Source organism: Melospiza georgiana, chromosome 2, assembly GCF_028018845.1.
Source record: "Melospiza georgiana isolate bMelGeo1 chromosome 2, bMelGeo1.pri, whole genome shotgun sequence".
In the NCBI taxonomy this organism is placed as follows: domain Eukaryota; kingdom Metazoa; phylum Chordata; class Aves; order Passeriformes; family Passerellidae; genus Melospiza; species Melospiza georgiana.
In genome coordinates, this window is record NC_080431.1 from 26,814,420 (window position 1) to 26,833,534 (window position 19,115).

Below are 19,115 nucleotides of genomic sequence, written 5' to 3' on the forward strand. Positions count from 1 at the left end.
TGATTAGAGAATATTACTAGATATTTTGATATAAATTGACAATAAAAAGAAGGAAAAAATTTCCAAGAGTTTCTACAGAGTCAAACTGATTCCAGCTCACCAAAGGTGTGTTGTCTTTATGGTAAGAGTGACAGTGCTGGTGCCAGCCTTGAGCAGGATGGTACCTGCTCACATCTATAAAGCCTAATGACTGCAAATTCTTTCTTTCCAACCAGGAGAGTGTGTGACAGATTGTACATCAAGTGTACAAGAGCTGCTTCTGAGCACTGGAGGTACTTTATAATTCCCTTGCCTCCTCTGCATAAACCACTGTGTAGATGACAAATCCGGGTAACTGAGTACAAATGCATTTCATATTTTATCACTTTTTCAAAAAGCTGGAAATAATGACACCAGCAATCTGCCTTTAACCTAGAACTATAACAAATGGGTCAAAGCTCTCATGGGAGAAGTTGTACAGCCAAGATATTAGGTTTTAGATATATTTTGCAGTGAAAATAGTGCCTGAGGCTTTCCTTACAATAAGGAGAAAAAAAAAAACACTAAAATGAAAACTGAGAATTAGGTGTATATAAAATAATATTACCGGGGTAATTAAAAAAAAAGACAATTGCAAAATGCCCTGCTTCCTTTCTTTCAGATCTTCCTGAATGGATTTCAAGCAACCTCAGCTGAACATAGTAATATAAACATTTGAAGTACTTACTACCTCTGGAGATTTGCAGGCTCTCTAAAGAGATTAGGGTTCAGTGTATCTGTGCCAGCCTTAATCCACTTCCCGAGATAACAGGCATATAAAATAGGACACATGCTGCACAACCTAAACCAGGCAAGAAAAATAAAAGGCCAGCCCCAGATCAAGGAGAACCTCTAAGGAGCGGGATCAGACATGTCTTACACGCTTTACAAAAGAACAGAACTCCACACAAATGATATGAAATCAAATCAGATAATCCTTGGTAGAAGAATATGCAGTAAGATTCAGACTTGGATGCTTTTGTGTTCAGATCTTATTTACTTCTTTAGCAGGTTCTGATCAGCTACACTTGTATAAAGCCACCGATGGTGCACCACAAACTTCATGGTGATGGAAGTCATCATTTCATGTGCAAAGGAAAATGGGGACCTAAGCTCTTGTTACTGGTTGTGATGCATGAGAGTTGTGATAACTGAACTCCTCTCTGAAAAAACTAGCTTGGGCAGTCATAAAAACAGCCTTTGTAACTGCACAATGCACAGCCCTGACAGAAAAAACAAGTATACAGCTCCACAGTGTCCTTCCTACATCATTTTTAGAATAATAGTTTGGGTTGGAAGGGATCTTAAAGATCACCTACTTCCAACACAACTTCCATGGGCCAGGACACCTTCCACTATGCCTGGTTGCTCAGAGCACCATTCAGCCTGGCCTTGAACACTTCCAGGAATGGGGCATCCACAGCCTCTCTGGGCAACCTGTTCCAGCACATCACCACCCTCACAGCAAAGAATTTTTTCCAAACATCCGATCTAACTGTACTCTTTCAGCTTGAAACCATTTCCCCTTGTCCTGTCACTACATGTCCTTGTAAAAAAAAGTCTCTGTCTGTCTTTCTTGTAAGCTTGCCTCCGATAGTGGAACGCCAGAGCCAGGTCACCACAAAGATTTCTCTTTTCCAGGCTGAACTATCCTAACTGTCTTTGCCTTTCCTTGTAGGAGACATGCTCCATCCATTTAATCCTCCTGGTGTCCCTCCTCTGAGCTTGCTCCAACAGCTCAATGCACTTCCTGTGCTGGGGAGCCCAGAGCTGGATGCAGCACTCCAGGTGGGAGGAACCCAAATATACTAACAGTCTGTATAAGCTTATTTTCAACACTCTGAGCTCCAAAAACAACAAGACAGCTTTTCTCTTTCTACATTTTTAATCATCTTAGGATAGTGTATGACAAGTGACAGACTGTAGAAGACTGAATTTTGCATCTTAAGCTTGGCAGGCAATAATCCAGAGTAAGTCTCTTCCTGAGACATAGCCAGCCTCAGCAAACTGCTGCTGGCTGCAGGGCTGTGACATGGCTGGGCTGGGGCTCACAGTGCCTCTTGCAGCAAGGCCCTGGGAAAACAGGCCTGCCAGGGCACCAACTCTGGCCCCTGCTATTGATTCAAAAGGTAACAGATAAACTAAATTGAGTAAAATATTGTAAGTAAGTTAAGCTTGTAAGTTGGTAGTGGCTAGCTCCAAGATTAGATGACCAACTAGGAGACATGGGGAGCAACTCAGTTTTTCAGACTGTGCCGAAGCCTAGGACCAGCAGCAGCACCTCCTTCTCATTTCAGTGACAGAAAAGTAGATCAGCACAATGGGCCAAATAAATACCACTATAAATCCCATCTCTGATAAGCTGTCCAAGTTTGTTCTTGTTTTATTGCACATTGCTCTGGTTTCATCCAAACCCTCTTCTGCATTTGTTCTATATTTCCTGCAGAGCGCCTGGTCTGTGGCAATGTAACTCTGTGGTTACTTCCCCTTTCCCCAGCACTGAGATGGCACCACACAGATGTAGTCAATTTTCCCTGAAGAGACTCACAGACACAATTTAAACAGAATGTTTGAATATGTAATAATGTCCACAAACCACTAGCTCTTGAGAGATTGAATGAATGGTGTGTTTGTGCCACATCTAGGATCGGGTTCCTTCTAGAAAAAATGGGGACTAGAGGCACTAAACCACAGTCTCTTCTTGTGTTTACCTGTTAAAATCCACCAAATCCCAAGTATTTAGCTCAGAACATAATGGGAACAAAAAGAACCTCTACATCATATAGTACCTCAGTAGTCTTTCTACAATGCAACACAGAAGTTTGTGGCTTGCAATCATAATCATTATAGTCATTACCAAAGCCAGAGCTATTCATGTGACTTCTGAACTAAAAGTTTTCATAGCTCACAAATTGGGTGGCAGATGATCCTATTTTATTTTAAAAAGTGTGTTTACTGTTTGAAGTTCATCCTCAAAGAGGAGATGGTGTTTGCTTCCCATGGCTCTCCCTTGTTACAAACATTAGGCTATTACAAATATCACAGGGAGTACACACAACTGTTGTGTTGCATTACACATAACTACCCATGTAAATGCATGGCGATATCTGTGTGATAAACTGTGGAGGCACACCATGAATTGTAAACACTTATGAGAAATGCATTTCATAAGTAACTGGGATTTCCTCACCCAGGGCTGCTGTAGTGAAGGCACACAATAGATTATAGGCATATATGAGAAACACATTTCATAAGTAACTGGGATTTCCTCATCTCTAGCTGCCCACGAGCACATTTCCCACTTATACGGGAAATGGTCTAACAGCTGAGCTGCCATGTGCAAAACTAGATTGATAGCAGATTACTTGTGCCCCAGATCTAAGAACAAACCTTTACAGTTCCTATTCTCTCCTCTGCACATCCAAAATCCTACCACCTTCAGTTTGTTTAAAAAAAAAAAAAAACAAAACAAAAAAAAAAACCAAACAAAAAACACCCTAGAAAATTAACATTATGCACCTTTGGAAAGTATTCATCTTAACCAGCTTTATACAGCACAGACATCTACAGGTGAACTAGCCTGCAGAGGAGCCCTTTGTCATTCACAGGGATAAACTGCCACTTGAAGGACTTAATTCAGCTGTCCAGCTGTAGATATTTATCTTAGGATAAGGCAGGTCCTGTAGCAGTGACCATGAGGAAACCACACCTCTGATGCTGGCATTTATATTGCAGAGATTTATGAACCAGGAGACCTGTCAGAGGTGACTTGCAGGCATAAATGCCATAGACCTCTAAAAAGAGGATTTTTTCTGCTTCTTGGTAGAACATGACATTTTATGTCAACCTTTGAAAACTCAGGAAAACCACCAAAAATTGTGTCTGTGTTGTTCATGGAAGAATTTCCTTATTTCACACTGAAACGTTTTTCAGTCTCCTTCAATGACTGCTAACTTACAGACTGTCATATTCAAAGAGCAGGAAAGGAGGACCTGCAGATCTCCAACATCTCCTAAAATTATATTTCTGTAGTGGATAGGGTCTTTAGGTAATAGGACTCTTCAATACAAATTTATTTTTTAGGGACACAATTCACAAACAGCAAAGCAATGAGGAATTTAGATAGACCATATACATATATATGATTATGTAAATATATTAATATATATATAAAATATACCTGAATATGCACTCCCCACTTACTCTTCTGCATATTTTTATTTTAATTCCAAACTGCTGCTCACTCCTAAGCTAATTTGGAGGGTTTTCCAAGGGAAGCCAGTGCTCTTTCTCCTTAACTCTGTTTTCCAACTCATTCACATTGAAGACAGGAACTGCCTGCAACTCCTGTTCCTACCCTTGCTGAATGGGTCATTTCACTGAGGCTGGGGTTGCATTCTCTCTCTTTTGTCCTTTCTCTGAGAGATAGACTGAAGAGAAAGAGTAGTGGCTGCCAGTGGGTTCAAGTTTCCAAGTAGAGTTATACTCCATGACAATTTTAAGCACATAGTGATTGACTTAGTACTTCTCTGATGCATGAGGAAGAATTACAGTAGTGTGATATTATATCCCATAATTTAAAAGATTGTGCTAATGTTCCAGTGGAAATTTCAAGATTCTCTAATTTCCCAATCTTTCAGGCTCTTTTTTGAGACCTTTACTTCAGAGACATCAAGGAGACTTTCTTTTAAACTGAAAGGAATCAGTCCAGAGTCCCTGATATGTGTTTGAGCCACAGGAAAATTATCCTCCATTTTTGTGTTTTTTCCATTTTCATCAAGTCTGACTGGGAATAGATTACCACACAAAGGTATTAATCAAATACTTAGGAAAGTACTGCAAGGAATAGATTGATGGATGGAAAATGTCTTTCCTAACTAACTCTGTGGTTTCTGAATATGAAACCAGTTACAGATTACAGGATGATAGGTTCTGATGTGCTAACAGTGGTTAGGCTCATATATTTTCACAATTTCTTAACTGTTTACTTACTCTCACCCCAGCAAAGCAATGGAGGGACTATTTTTCCCACTCTTTTGGATACAAATTTAAATGTTTTCATATAAATAATCTTCCTGGGCTGTCAGGTTAAATCAGCAATCCTCTAACACACCAGAGTTAAGGATAAACCCTCTCTTACACAGTAAGACACACAGCTTCTGACATTTCAGTTGCGTACTGAAATGTCCAAAACAATTTCACACAGTGCAAGCATGGGTTTTCACATAGTGCACAGTGTAGTTCTAACCTGTTTTCCTTTAGATCATTTCCTGGGCTAAAAAGGGTGAATCCTGTAGGCGATATTAGACATAGAGACAGTTTTCCTGAACAATTTTGAGAGAGGGAAAACAATCTTCCCATTTCACACTGTGAGAAGGGAAAAGAAAAAGAAAAGAAGGGATGCTTATTTTAATTAAACAACTAAAACTGCAGGACAGGATGTGAGATGTATCTCTGTGCACACTACTTCATTTTTTGCTTGCTCCATGCCTGTGTTTTAGCCTGTTCCAACTGGCACCCTTCAAGAGGAAGCTTGGGTGTGGTTTGGGGATAAATCACAGCAGCAGCTGCTCCACATAAGTTATAAACAAAAACTTCAACATCCTTGACTCCCTGTGATGAACTGTGACATAATCCCACCCATTCTGTGCTGTCCTCTACAGCAATCTATACACGCCTTTGTGTCCCATACACTGGGGCAAGCAACACAAATCCTTCATTTGCCTGCCATCAAAACATCCTGTCACAACTCTCAGCATGTCCCTTCAAATAAATATTTTAACCACTTAGAGCTAAGAAAATATGCAGAAAAATAATGATATCTTGGGATGTAGGGGGCCACAGGTTCAGTGGAGACGAGGGTCCAATGCTATTTATGTGTGCACTGAGGGCCAGCCTGCCTTAGAGGGTCTGATCTGACTTGGAGCACCACACAGGGCTCTGTGTTCAGAGGGCTCTGTGCTCACAGTTACAATAAATAAAGCAGCCAAGCTCCATCCACATACCCGATAACAGGCAGGATCTGGACACTTAACCAAGTCCAGGAGATCATATACAAGAATAAAACCCAGATCATCAGGATTTGGGGATTAAACAGTGGATTATTTACTAGCCTTCTCAGGATGGTTCCCTCATCTTTCCCTCTAGAATCATTCTATGGCTGTACAAATAATAAAATACTCAATAGATAGAAAAAGATACCTATGGCTCTGAAAGCTTAAATCCCTGTACCAATGTGTAAAAATGGTATCTGCTGAAAGACCAGTGTTACTGGATTCAAGCAGACTGTTTTCTTCTCTATGTTTTTGACCAGAAAAACCTTTTGTAAAAATTAACTGCAAATTATACGTTTCTGCAAGTTTTCATTTTTGTGAGAAAGGCCCAGATTAGCTTTATGTGAGGACCACACACTCTCATGCACAGAAAATGTTGATGCTGATGAATTGCTGCTTTCAGCTGTGGGATTTAATTACTCTCATTCTCTTACAGCTGGTGTTATTGTGCGGTGATGTGTTTGTCTTCTGACACCTGGGGGGTAGGATGAAATAAATTTACTATATTCACAGTGCCAAAGGGACAGTTTGAATAAGAAATGCTGCAATAAGACCTGCATGACTATGTCCTCTGGCATGAATGATGAATCCAGGTCCTTTAGATCTTGTTTTCTAGACTTGCTTACTGACTGGAAGCATTTTTTAAAAAATGTCATAGGAAAATCGCACTAATGTTAAGCCTATATTGACAAGGTGAAGGGAAAGAATTAGTTTATACTGACTGATATCTATCTAGCACATGTTCCTGAAGCCTTTCCCTTCATTTTTACAGGCTGGCAGGGTCACTAATCCTACTCATTTTCAGTTTGTCAGTCAATAATCACTTATCTGGCACTATGTCTTTGGAAATGACAGCTGAGACAGGATCTGATGCAAAGCCTTCCTTCCACAATGCCTTCCTAAATACCAATCTGAACTGGCTGAAAGAACCAGGGACTCTATATCTGGTAATGACATGTTCACCAAGCACGTCATAAACAAGGTTTTGGGGAATTTTACAACACTGCTATCTGTCAAATGTCTCTACTTTGATGCCATAATGAAGTCATACAAAGCAGAACAGTCCCTGTTATCGGACATTAACAAGAGTCAACTTTTTTGGTTTGCTCTAGGCATTTTAATTGTATCACAAGCAGAGACCATCTGGTTTAAGAATGAATATTCCGGATCTGCTGCGGATGCAGAAATACTTGGGAAGGAAATGGTACTTCCTGGTTTCCAGCCTGAACAGTACCCAATGCTAAAGCTGGTGTGTTGCACACTTAGCTAAACTGCAGTTTGATGCTCAATGAATGACTTTTCAAGTTATTACTATCTCATTAATTAGTTAGTGTTTATTAGTTAGTGTTTATTAGTTTGGACTTTATCTCTTCAAAAAGAAGATGAATTTATGTTAAAAATTACTAAAGGATGACATACTTCATTGCATTCTACAGAAGACTCTGTCAGCTCATCAGGCTCTATTTACCAAAAAATCATAGGGATAGAAATATATTTTTTTGAGTAATAGATATAATTTGTATCTTGTGTGACAGGTCCAGTCCATGTGTATGAAAAATACAGAGAAAATATTTGAAAAGTGTAAATTTAGAGTACCACAGCAGACAGTAACTTTTCTGAGAAAGAATTGAGCTGAGAAAGAATGAAAATGTTACTTGTAAAGGGCAGCACAAATTTCACAAACTTTATGACTGTCACCAGAACCTTTAGTTTGCTCTATATCTTATTTCTACAGCAATGCCTTTCACTGCAACCTGTGGGGGCAAAAAACCACCAAACTGTTTTGGCCAAGACTTTTCTGAGCCATATATAAAGTCTAGAAGATCATGCTTTGCAATTTTAAGAAAACCAAGCTGTTAATACTTTGAGTAACTTATGCATATGTATCATGGCCTATTTACAAGACTGCAAGTCTATTCATTTAAGTACCTAAATATCTTGAGGCAGCTCCAAGGCGGATGTTGAGCTGACAGCCTTGTCTGCCACACTTTTGAGCTGCCTCCAACATGAGCAGCCCAGGGAAGGTGGCGGCCAGACTGCAATCCCTAAGAGGTATTTGACTTGAACATGACTGGCACCAGCGCTGGCAGAAATGCATTGAAAAGTGGTGGGGGCCCTGGCAGTTTGTTTGGAATTAAATCAAACAAGATGCTGACTCTCTCCTGAGGGAATGCGATGTGATGTATTTCCTCACTGCAGCTCTCTGGGCTGGGCTGGCTCTCAAGAGTGCCATGTTGCAGTGAGTGAAGCAATTTCCAGCACACATTTAGAACCCACTCTGGAAAACTTCAGGGTGACAATAGTTAGTTAAGTCAATATGATGAAAGATCTATCACCTCATTTTCACTGCATTACTTCTATAATCCTAGAAGGAAGATTCATATAAGTGCTCAGGAACAAAATTCCAGGGGAGAATAAAATCCATACTACCAACAATCAGCTAATATTACCAGAAAACTGAATTTTCTGGTATTTTCTTTCTTACTTTTCTCGGGGGAAATTTACCCTAATGCACGAGACCAACACAAGTCTCACTCAGGCTTGAATGTTGAATACTACAGCCCTCAGTAGAGCACTGTTGAAATTGCCAGGCAGGCTTTCAATGTGAGCTTGCTGTGGAGCTAAACATCTCCTTGTGATGCCAATCAGGGCGCTCCTCTGGGCTGAAGTGCTCCCAAACACACAGATATATCCTAAGCAATAAGCAAAGAGTAGATCTTGAGCTCAGAGGTCCAAGGGAGGATGGGAAAAGAGAAAATAAGAATTTCCCTCTCCTCTGGCTTTTGGGAAAAACACATTGAGTGTTAGACAAAAATGTGAAAATCTCAACCTCAATAACTGAAGCATTCAGACATCCAGAGCTGAGGTTATTCTGGCTCAGAAAGCAATTGATACATTTGCTTTTCAGGCAGTAAGGGCATTGCTCTTCCATATAGATCACTATGTCTGTCTGTCACCTATTTCAAGGCAGAACTTCTTTTGAGCAGTATCACATCCAAAGAAGAAAGAAATGATCAGGAACTGTCAGTGGCAGGGCTGTTAGAGTTGTAAGCATGGGAATCCCTCTTGTGATAAATCATTTTAAATGTTCAATAACATCCAATTCAATGTCTAAACATCACCAGTATAATACAAAAGTGTCTCCTGGGCACGTCAATAAAACTGGGAGGGATTGAGAACTGCAAAAAACAAGAGACTTGAAACTCACTCTCAGATGCAAAAATTTTTTCTCTCCAGAAAAAATTCTAAGCACAACCTAAAAATCTACATGAAACTTTTATATTAGGAAGGTGAAGTGAGTCCAATGAAAAAACACTGCCACTCAAGACTGATATTTAATATGGCAATCACAGGAGGGAAAACAGGTTTAATGGACATGGTTTGGCAAAGCTGCAGTCTGCTTCTTTAAGAATGCATTACAGATTATGAGCATTCTTATTACAATTTTATTGCAATATTCAAGGTGCACTCAGAAGAATCTATTTTTTTTTTAAATATGGGTGTATTTGTTTGCATCTTATTTTACAGTCACTCTTCCAGCCTCCAGTTCATTTCTAAAATGAAAGCAACTGATATTTCCATATCAAAGTTTTAAATTAATTTGCTTTGTGGGACATGCTCCTTGATGTAAAATACTTCATTTTAATTAGGACATTTAATTTTCTCTAATGGAATCAGGTTCCATTTACTTAATCCAAAACTACTTTCTGAAAGAGCTATAAGCAGTACATTCTCAGCACAAGCCCTTCAAAGGCCTGTGTGCATGAGTAGATTTCACCTACACAGCTAAACTGATTTCAGCTTAATCTACTTACACCCCTACAAAACATTGCCCATAACTGAGTCTGCCCCACTTCTGGATCCATTTTATTAAACAACTTTTTGTTTCCTAGTGCAGATCAGGATTGGATAATAAAAAATCAAGTACCATTACAAGTATGTGTTAGAGTGAAAAAGCTAATTAAAAATTGTCCCGCCTCACTGAGCACAAGTGTCTGGACCTCACATCCTGGAGCACAGCCACCTCCCACTGCCACTTTTGTACAGCTTTCTTCTTCCCTTTGCCCTCCTCTCTGTAACGTGTTGTGCACATGTAGACCATGCCAGATCATGTCTGCTTCTCTTTAAGAGAATGAACAAGTCATTTCGGAGGAACACTTTGCATATTCTGGCTCCATGTAAGGGTGATGTCCTGCCCCCGTTCCAGCCCAGAAGCACGTGGATAGATCAGAGCAGAGATTACCAGTGCACAGGCAAGGACTGTGAAAGGCATTCCCTTTCCCTACTGTGGCAGCTTGCTTCCTCCATTTAAAACAAATGTTTGTTTGCTGGAAAGCCTGTCCTTATGGATTTTGTACATCTCATCAGCACAGAGAAATGAAATAAATACCTTACACTATTATAAACTCTGAAACACTTTCAGCTCCAGGCCGACTGCAGATTTCACAATACAGGAACACAGCAACAAAATTATTTTAAAATGGAATACCTTGAAAAATAGCCAGGCTGTCATCCATTTGACCACTTTCACAACCCAAAAGACATGCTGGTAGAGCTCAGTATTCACTACTCCAGGGTCTACTACATTAGCAGTCACATGGCTTCCATTTGCAGTCAGAAGATGCTGTAGTCGATAGGTAAATAACACGAGGGCAAGTTTGCTTTGGGCATAGGCTCCATGGGGTGAATACGAACATCTGTACACAGGAGAGAAACACAGAAGGAGATGCATGTAAAAATAACCAGAAGGAGAAAAGAATTGCACAAACATCAAATGTACCACATTTTGCAATATCCAGATATACACTGAGTCGTCAGAAGAAACAGCTTATCACTGGCAGGCGTGTTGTTTACTCAAGTTCTGGTGATTATTCCATCAGACACAAGTCTTATTTATAGCAGAGAAAAATATTAAAATAAAATTACACAATACCTGCCAGAATCTCTCTGTCAAACTCTTTAAACCAGAAATGCTGAGGCATAAATCTCTAGGCTATCATCACCTGGAGGCCCTTAAACTTCTCTCCCCTCTTTCACTCTGCTCTTTCGAAACATACACACCCCATTCCCTGTTAAATCCATGACTGATCATACTACTTCTTGTTGCTATTATTATTTTTACTGCATCAGAACCTACTAGTTGAAGGCTCCTGTGTTGGGAGCAGTACAGATGAGTGAGGCACTCATTGCAGCTGCCCTGGTCACACACCAGATTGTGCACAGCTAAGAGATGGATAGAAAGATAGAGCAAGGAGAGCAGCTGCAAGTGTAACCATAGTTTACAGGCCTTATATAGCTTTGAAGCAGAGATTGCTGACAGGGTCTGTGCCAAAGAGGTATGACAAAGGCACACAAATTCCAGGAGTTACAGTAAAATATTACCTGTTGAGATTCCTGTGCACCTCTCTCATCTGGATGTCAAATGTGCCTTTCTTTCAAGTCAAGCTCTCTAGGAACTGCTGAGCTGAGTTTCATTGCATGCACGCAATGAAAGTACTATTTTTTTCTTTTTTTTTTTTTTTTAATAAGCAGGCTATTTTCAGGCAAATTAGCAGGCATGTCACTTAAAATGCTCTTACTGACAGAGACCTCAGCACCACTTCCACAAATTTCTATGCCATAACAATTTACTCCTGTAATTACCCCAGCCTCTCATCTAACCTTTTTTGTGCTAAGCAGAACCAAAGGGAAATGGTGGCATTACAGACAGCTCAGAGGCAAAGCAGGCAGGAGCCTAAAGCACCAGGCTCCTGGGAGCAGTGGAACCACTCCAGCCCATCTGCTTTGGCTCTGCTAAAGCCTGGGGAAGAGGTGCTGCAGCTGTTCCCCATGTGAATCAGGGGTTAGGTCCATGCAGCAGCAGAACCTTAACCTGTTGGTGAAAGGTGAGAGGCACCCACCCAGGAACAGAACTCTCTTTCCTCATTCCTTCCTTTCCCCCAGATGTTGTCCTATCTCTGTGGTGGCCACAGCTACAGCTCCATCCTCTACACCTTCACCCTAAATGCAAGAAATGTCCAGACTAGGGATGCCCTTACTCTGCAGGAAAGCCTGCCTGTGATTTCTGTGGCCGTTACTACCTGCAAGGTTTTTTTTCTATTTTGAATGAATAGCAAACATATGAATTCATTTTGTTATCTTATTCTTGTTGAATATCATATGTATAATATCCTGTGCACTTCATCACAGAAAGCCCTGGGTGTTAAGAATCAGGCTGACTCTCTACAGAGGTATAAGGCTACTGAAGCAATTTTACTGTCCATGTTATCTGCAAGAACTCAGAAACTTGGAGACACCACAGTAAATAATACAGCTTAGCCACAGGAAGGAAAAGACAACAACAGACAACAACACTGAGCCTCCAGTGCATATCTTTTTTTTTTTTCCTGTCTTTTTTTATGTACAAGCAAATCACAAGCAGTCTACAAAACCATGGTATGAATTGAGGACCAAAAAGGACAGCTGATCACAGGTGGCCCTTGCACCACCCAACTGCCTCAGCTGTACCGTGCTGCATAACATATCTTCATTATCATAAGGATTTCACCTGCACCTTTGGGCAAAATGGGCTATTTAAAGAGTAAAGAACAATCACTGCATGAATATGAAAGTGACTTGGTATTAGTCAGGAAATTGCAGTTACATTTTAAATTCAGTAACGTCCATGCTCTGATCTGAGACGCTCAAAATGTCACCTTATGCTTCATGCATATTCCAACCCCTTTAACTTGAAGGACCAGATCCTCAGCTGCTACAAGCTTCTCCTGTGCACAGCCACGTGGGGCAGAGCTCACACTACCCATGGGAAGCAGCCTTCATCCCGAGCCGCCTCCGGCAGCCAGCTGGCAGCTGCCCCTGGCACTGCTCCATCAGCGCCACCATTCCCCACTGAACGCAAGCTGGGGCACGGGACGGGCTCCCGAGCTGAACCAGAGCCACCTTGTCTGGCAAGGGGCTCTCAGGGAAGCAGAGCTGGGGACTACTCTGACTTGTTCTGCCTGGGTCTAGTTGGGCCTTTGGTAATCTTCAGATGCCAGGCAGGAGGATGCTGAATGCTCCCCATGACTCCCCATTCCCACATTTTCTGTGAGCGCTGTTTTGACTTACCTTGTGGCAATGAAGCATGAACTACAAGGGCTGGATCCTCCAAAGAGTTATATTTTGCATAGGTATGTATGTCAGAGAAACATGAGTGCTGAGAAGATATAAAAGCTACCCAATCAATGAGGAAGCCTTTTATATCACAGTGCAGAGATGCAAATGATCTGCAAGGCAGCCAGGAATCAGACTTCAATAAAATAATATAGATATGAAGAATATAAAATTAGATACACAGAGCAAAAACTTTTGGCAGAGGCCCTGCAACGATTAGCTTTTCTCTTCCCAATTTCTGTGTGTGTGTTTTTTGCTTTCCAGGAATCTGACACCAATGGACTGCATAAGACAGAGGAATAACACAACACAGAACTGCTGAGGATTTCTGTTGAACAACTGTTTTTTGTCAGACCCCATTTTATTAGAATCACGTTGTTTAAATGCCACATTGAAAAAATAAATCAACACTGGTTATTTGACTTCATTACATCCAGTGTTGACTTCATGTATCAGAAAAATAGGCGCCTGAACTTACACCACGATTCTGTCTCCTAAGTACACACATGTAGAATCACAGAAGGCTTTGGGTTGGAAGTTTAAAGATCACTTAATTCCTCTAACCTACCATAGAAGAGACATCTTTCACCTTGACAAGATATCTCAAAGTCCTGTCCAGCCTGGCTTTGAATGGATGGGGCATCCACACTGTCTCTGGACAACCTATTTCTGTGCCTCACCATCCCCATCATAAAAATTTCTTTCTTTTGTCCTGTCTAAATCTACCCTGTTTTAGTTTAAAACCATAAAATGTATTGCTCTTGCACATGGAATTACCTGGCTTTAAAGCCTGTGCATCTAAATCTAGCCTCTCTTGGCACTTTATGCTCTGTATTTACAATGAATAAAAATATAATTGCATACTAAGTAAAATAATATTGATATAATGAATTTCCATATTTTCTGAAGGTTCACAAGTGCACAACTCACTAAATGAAAAGTACAGAAGGAGTTAAGGCAGGCAGAATTTAATTTGCTTTGAAATCTCTCCAAGAGAGCAGCAATATACAAAACCTTCTTCTTTCTTTAAAAACAATCTTTTATGGATTTTATATGGATAAATAAAGGGTCAAGTTAAAGCAGGTTCTGCATTTTGTGTCGAAATACTCTTTTAGCAAAATTCTTACTTCTGGTTTAAGATTTTTTGCAATATAGGCTACAGATTTGACTTACTACTGTAAAAATTCAGGAGGAGAAAAGGAAGGGATTGTTTTGATTTTTTGCAAGAAGAAAATAAGTAGGTATTCCATTCTAGAGTGAGTGCCTTGAGGTTTGCTGATTATTTTTTCTTCTTCTTCTTTTTTTTTTTTATTTTTTTCTTTTTTTCCACCAGAAGCTGATTAGCTGATTTTTGCTACTTATCTCTATGGTGCTGTCTCCAGAAGCAGTCTCCCTATGGAATGTATTTTCAAAAAGTAATGAGAAGCCAAATTTCAAACTGGAGCCTGCAGTGGCTAATTAGGTGTTTAAATATGGACTCAGCTGCAATCCCAGTTTGAAAAGTGAAATAATGTTTAGCACATCTCTTGGCAGTCTTACTTGTTTCTCCTCAGGCTGGCTTCAGTTTTCTACAGAGGTCTCCCGCTTAAAGCAGATGATCCCATGTTTAGTAAGGAGCATTAAGTGAGGTCAGGGGGAAGCTGTGGTGCCCAGCACAGATCACTCCCTTCACCCTCCTGTGCACGGGGCTCTCTCGCTGCTCTCAGCTTTGCCACCCTCACTGAGGGCTCCTTTCGCGATGTGCACACACCTAACAGACATCATGGACTCACGGCCAGCACCCTGTGCCCCACCACAGCTCTCAGCACAAGGCTCAGAGGACCTGTGACCATCCTGGCTGGCACACAGATCAGTTTAACCCAGCCAGTGCTAGCCCTGAAGGTTTCCTGAGGTGAACCTTTCACAAGTGTCTTGCGCATCATTCTCCTCTCACCCATCAGCGCTCCCCAATTCCCTGGGTGTTAATTTACCTGCAGGGCAGAGTGCACCAGGATCAAACTGCAGAGAGCCCAGCTGCTATGTGCTCCATTAAAAGACAAGTGATGCAAAACGTGGCTGACATGCTGGGCTTTTTAATGAAAGGCCGCACAAAATTTCAATATGTGCCTTAGGATGAATCAGGAAATTAAGCAAAACATAGGCTGTATTAAAATGACTAAAGCTTCCTAATGATTTATGTATTAATCTTGCAATACATCATCACCATTGCTTAGTCAAGACTATAAAAGTCTATTATTAAACACTCATGAAGCTTTCACAGTCTTAAATTTTCTTTCTTCAGGGAATGCAGCACAAGATTTTTCAAGTTTTAATAGATTTTGCAGCTTATTTTGAAGCAGCCAGAGAAAATATTGGAAAATAAACATGTCTTTACTGTTATATTAAACAGTTTCTTATTCTTCTCTTATGAAAAAGCTTGAATCCTAAATATTGTTTATTAGATTAAAGCAGGCTTCCTGGCAGTACTACATATACCTATCCTGTGAACACATTTTCTGAGTCTCATTAATTATGATTTTTCTCTCAATAAAAACCAACCAACCAAATAAACAAACAAAACACACACACACACACACACAAAAAAAAAAAAAAAAAAAAACCCACACAAAAAAACCCCAAAAACCCACCAAACAGAAATCTCAAATCTAAGGTATTAACTTATCTACTCTTGAGATGTTGCTGCAGTTATGTTTTGCTCAGCAGCTGTCCTGTTACCAACTACTACTATAGGCTATTGACAGTCACTCACCTTATGTACATGACTGGACAGTTTGTGTGACCCTGAGCAACTCCTCGTGTACTTCTTCAGGTACATTTCTTCAATGTATGTGATGTATAACCTTAAAAAATCAATTTTGACAGTATACACACAACAGTTAAGGTGGCTGAAGCAGAAAGCTTGAGTGAATAAGGAATGCAGTGTTAGGGACTCCTGAAGAGCCCTCACAACCCTGTGATGAACTTGTTCAAAAGGAAGGCCACCAGAGCAATACATGAAATTAGTGGTTCTACATGAGGTAAAAAGCAAATCCTTCATGTCCTAATTTGTGGCATGGGGGTTACTTTAGTGGTCAAAGGCCAGTGGCAGAGCAATCCATCTTGCCTTTCATTCCTCTTCCTGCAGTGAGCTCTTCAGTTCCACATGTTGCTCACACACAACTCTGGACAAAGCCAGGCTTTGGCTGGCATCTTTCAACTGTAGGAAAATAACATTTTTCTTCCTAAAATTAGAATATAAGGATAAAAGCCCAGAGCTGGGAAATGCTCTCTCTCTCTCTAACAGGTAAAATGTTGGTGATGGTCTCAACAACTGATATCTCAGCAGATCGGTGACTCCTGCCTTGGGCTTAACCCTCAATGCAGTAGAAGCCACAAGCTGGAAGCTGGGTGGTGTTTTGGTTTTTGTTTCTTTTTAAAAGCCATGCTTCCCAGCTTCAGCACTTCGCTGTATAAATACATAGCTTTCATGACTAGCCCCTTCTAATAGCCTTTAGGAAATGCAGAGGGAACAAAAATTAACTTACTGTCTCTTGAGGACTACATTTAGTAAAGAAATGTAGAATGTCTCTATTTTAAAATCATTTATGAAAGGCAAAATAAGCCAGAGCTTATCATCCAGGGTGTTACTGTCATCCAGATGGAATCAGAGCATCATTTTTCATTTGGCTGATCCCTACTCCTAATGGCAGGAGGTGAGATGCTGAGAGCTATTCTGATCTGCTGAGATTGGCTGTGTGCAGCTCAGTAGCTGTGTGCTCAGCATAGCTCAGCATAGCTCTCAAATATAACATGAATTCAAAGGCTGGTCTTCTCAAACTGTCACCAGAATCAGTACCTTTAAAAAGTCAAATTTTTTTGTTTGTGTACAGTTGGTGTTAACTTCAGATGTTTTGGATTATTTTCAATATCAATGTCAAATTCAAGGTATAATTACTGTAACTAATCTTCTAGGAAATATATGACTTTATATAGAATGATATAAATTGCCACTTTTCTACAATCAGTGCATTTGATGCAGTGTTAAGTATGTGCTAACAGCTGAAGAATCATTTGATCATAATAGTATCCCTTTATTCAATTAAAAATCTCCATTAAACAAATGAAGTAAATATATAAAAGGAAGAAAGGGTTTGCATTGCTTTACCTAAGAAAAAGATCACAGCTTCAAGACCTGCATTCTGGGTCTTCATGACCCTTTTGAGGGATGGGGAAACAACAGGGAGACCTCTCTTTTCATACTATCTCTTGCGTAATCTGGATCTCAGGTTATTGAAGATTGTCACACATCTTGTAAGATTATCTACAGGATTATAAATCCTATAGAGGTACTCTCCACCCACTTGTGGAGAGCTTCCTACCTCTTCTGCAATACACCTTTTGAGTTGAAGAAAGTAATGGGGGATTTTAAGGTTTCTTTGCTTCCACCAGAATGAACATAGGACCACAAAATCTCCAGCAAAAACTTGAACAATCCAAGATATTCTTAAAAAGCATCTTGAAACTGGTGTAGACTTTTGTAGATGAGTTGCAAGTTCTGAGCTTCTCATTCTGGGACTCAAAAGGAACTGTAGGGTCTGAATAAGCACAATGAGGTGCTGCCATTTCAGATCCAGCACAGTGTACCTACTGTGGCTGGCAGATTTACAGTAAAATATGTTGGTGTATTTGCAAAGATAATTTAAGGTTTAATTGTGGTGGGCTCAACCCACAGCACAGCCTTGGATTTAAGGAGGGGCTGAATGTGCTCTGCAAGAGCAAATATTAACCACACTGAAGGACTGGTCTGTCTTACCAGAGGAAATGTGCCTGCAAAATCATTTTCCCTTTGAGATATCTATAACTACTGTGCAGAAAATGCTACGCCATAAATCTTTGTTTACAGAAGTAACAAAAAATTAGCAAGTCTGGCACAACATACTTTTGAAAATCAGTTTCTGCTTGTTGAAACAATTTAACAACTTCTGCTTTTTAGAAGTTTTCTTATGTAGTGAGAATAGGAACATCACAGCTTCAATCTGAGTGATAAAAGTGACTAACTCTCAGTATATGAGTTAAGACAAGGAACAAACTCATAAAAAAGACAGCTATTTGTTAAAAGCCATCACAAAAAGCCTTCTCCTCAGTTGTAAGATCTTCCTGGGTTAAAGAAGAGATACAGCTGAATGACAGCAGGTACCAGAGGAATTAAAATGTGGAAGTATTCTGCATCCACAAAATGACTCACAGTCCAGACACAGCATAAAAGGCTTTTGCTCTTGTGAGACTGCACATCAACAGCATCACTCATCCACTGTCACAAATCAGGTGGGATTTAAATAAGCTTTAAATATGAAAGGGGCCTGTGAAGGGGGAGGGTCTTATCTGAGGAACATAAAAATGCCAACTTGAGCAAAACACAAAAACCAAGAAAGGAGTAAGATACAAAGCAGTCTTCAGCCAGCATTGCAAAGTGGTTATTTCTAAGCACTGTAAAGGACAGTGTCAGCAACCACTTTCTGCACCATTTGGCCTTAGAGCTGAGTTTTGGGGTTCACTTTATAAATTTCACAACACTGTGTGACCCTGGAATACTGTAAACAGGGATCTGTAATAGAAAACCAAGCATTTCATAAGAAGGGGCATGGCATGGCCTGGGACCAGAATGCTTAAGACCTCTTACACTTGCAGACATGCCAGAACCTAGTGAAATCTGGCAGGTTTAGCTTTCCAGGAAATGACAAGAAGCTTCATGTCCTGAAAAACCAACACAGTCACAGAGCTGCCCTGCCCCAGCCCTCACTGAAAAAAGAATGTAAAGAAACTGCTGCTTTGACAGATTGATTGATTGATTGATTTTTTTGTGGCAATTCAGGCGCTGAACATGCCCACTGCTCCTTTAACATCACTGTTAAA

At 40.3% G+C, this 19,115-nt stretch overlaps 1 protein-coding gene across 1 annotated transcript in view; it reads right to left on the reverse strand.

Moving 5' to 3' along the window:
* The window catches only part of DHRSX (dehydrogenase/reductase X-linked), a 162,651-nt gene that overhangs the window by 19,055 nt on the left and 124,481 nt on the right, over positions 1-19,115 (reverse strand). The window contains exon 6 of the mRNA XM_058043672.1: positions 10,561-10,768. Coding sequence (XP_057899655.1) covers positions 10,561-10,768 — 208 coding nt within the window. The remainder of the gene's footprint in view (positions 1-10,560; positions 10,769-19,115) is intronic.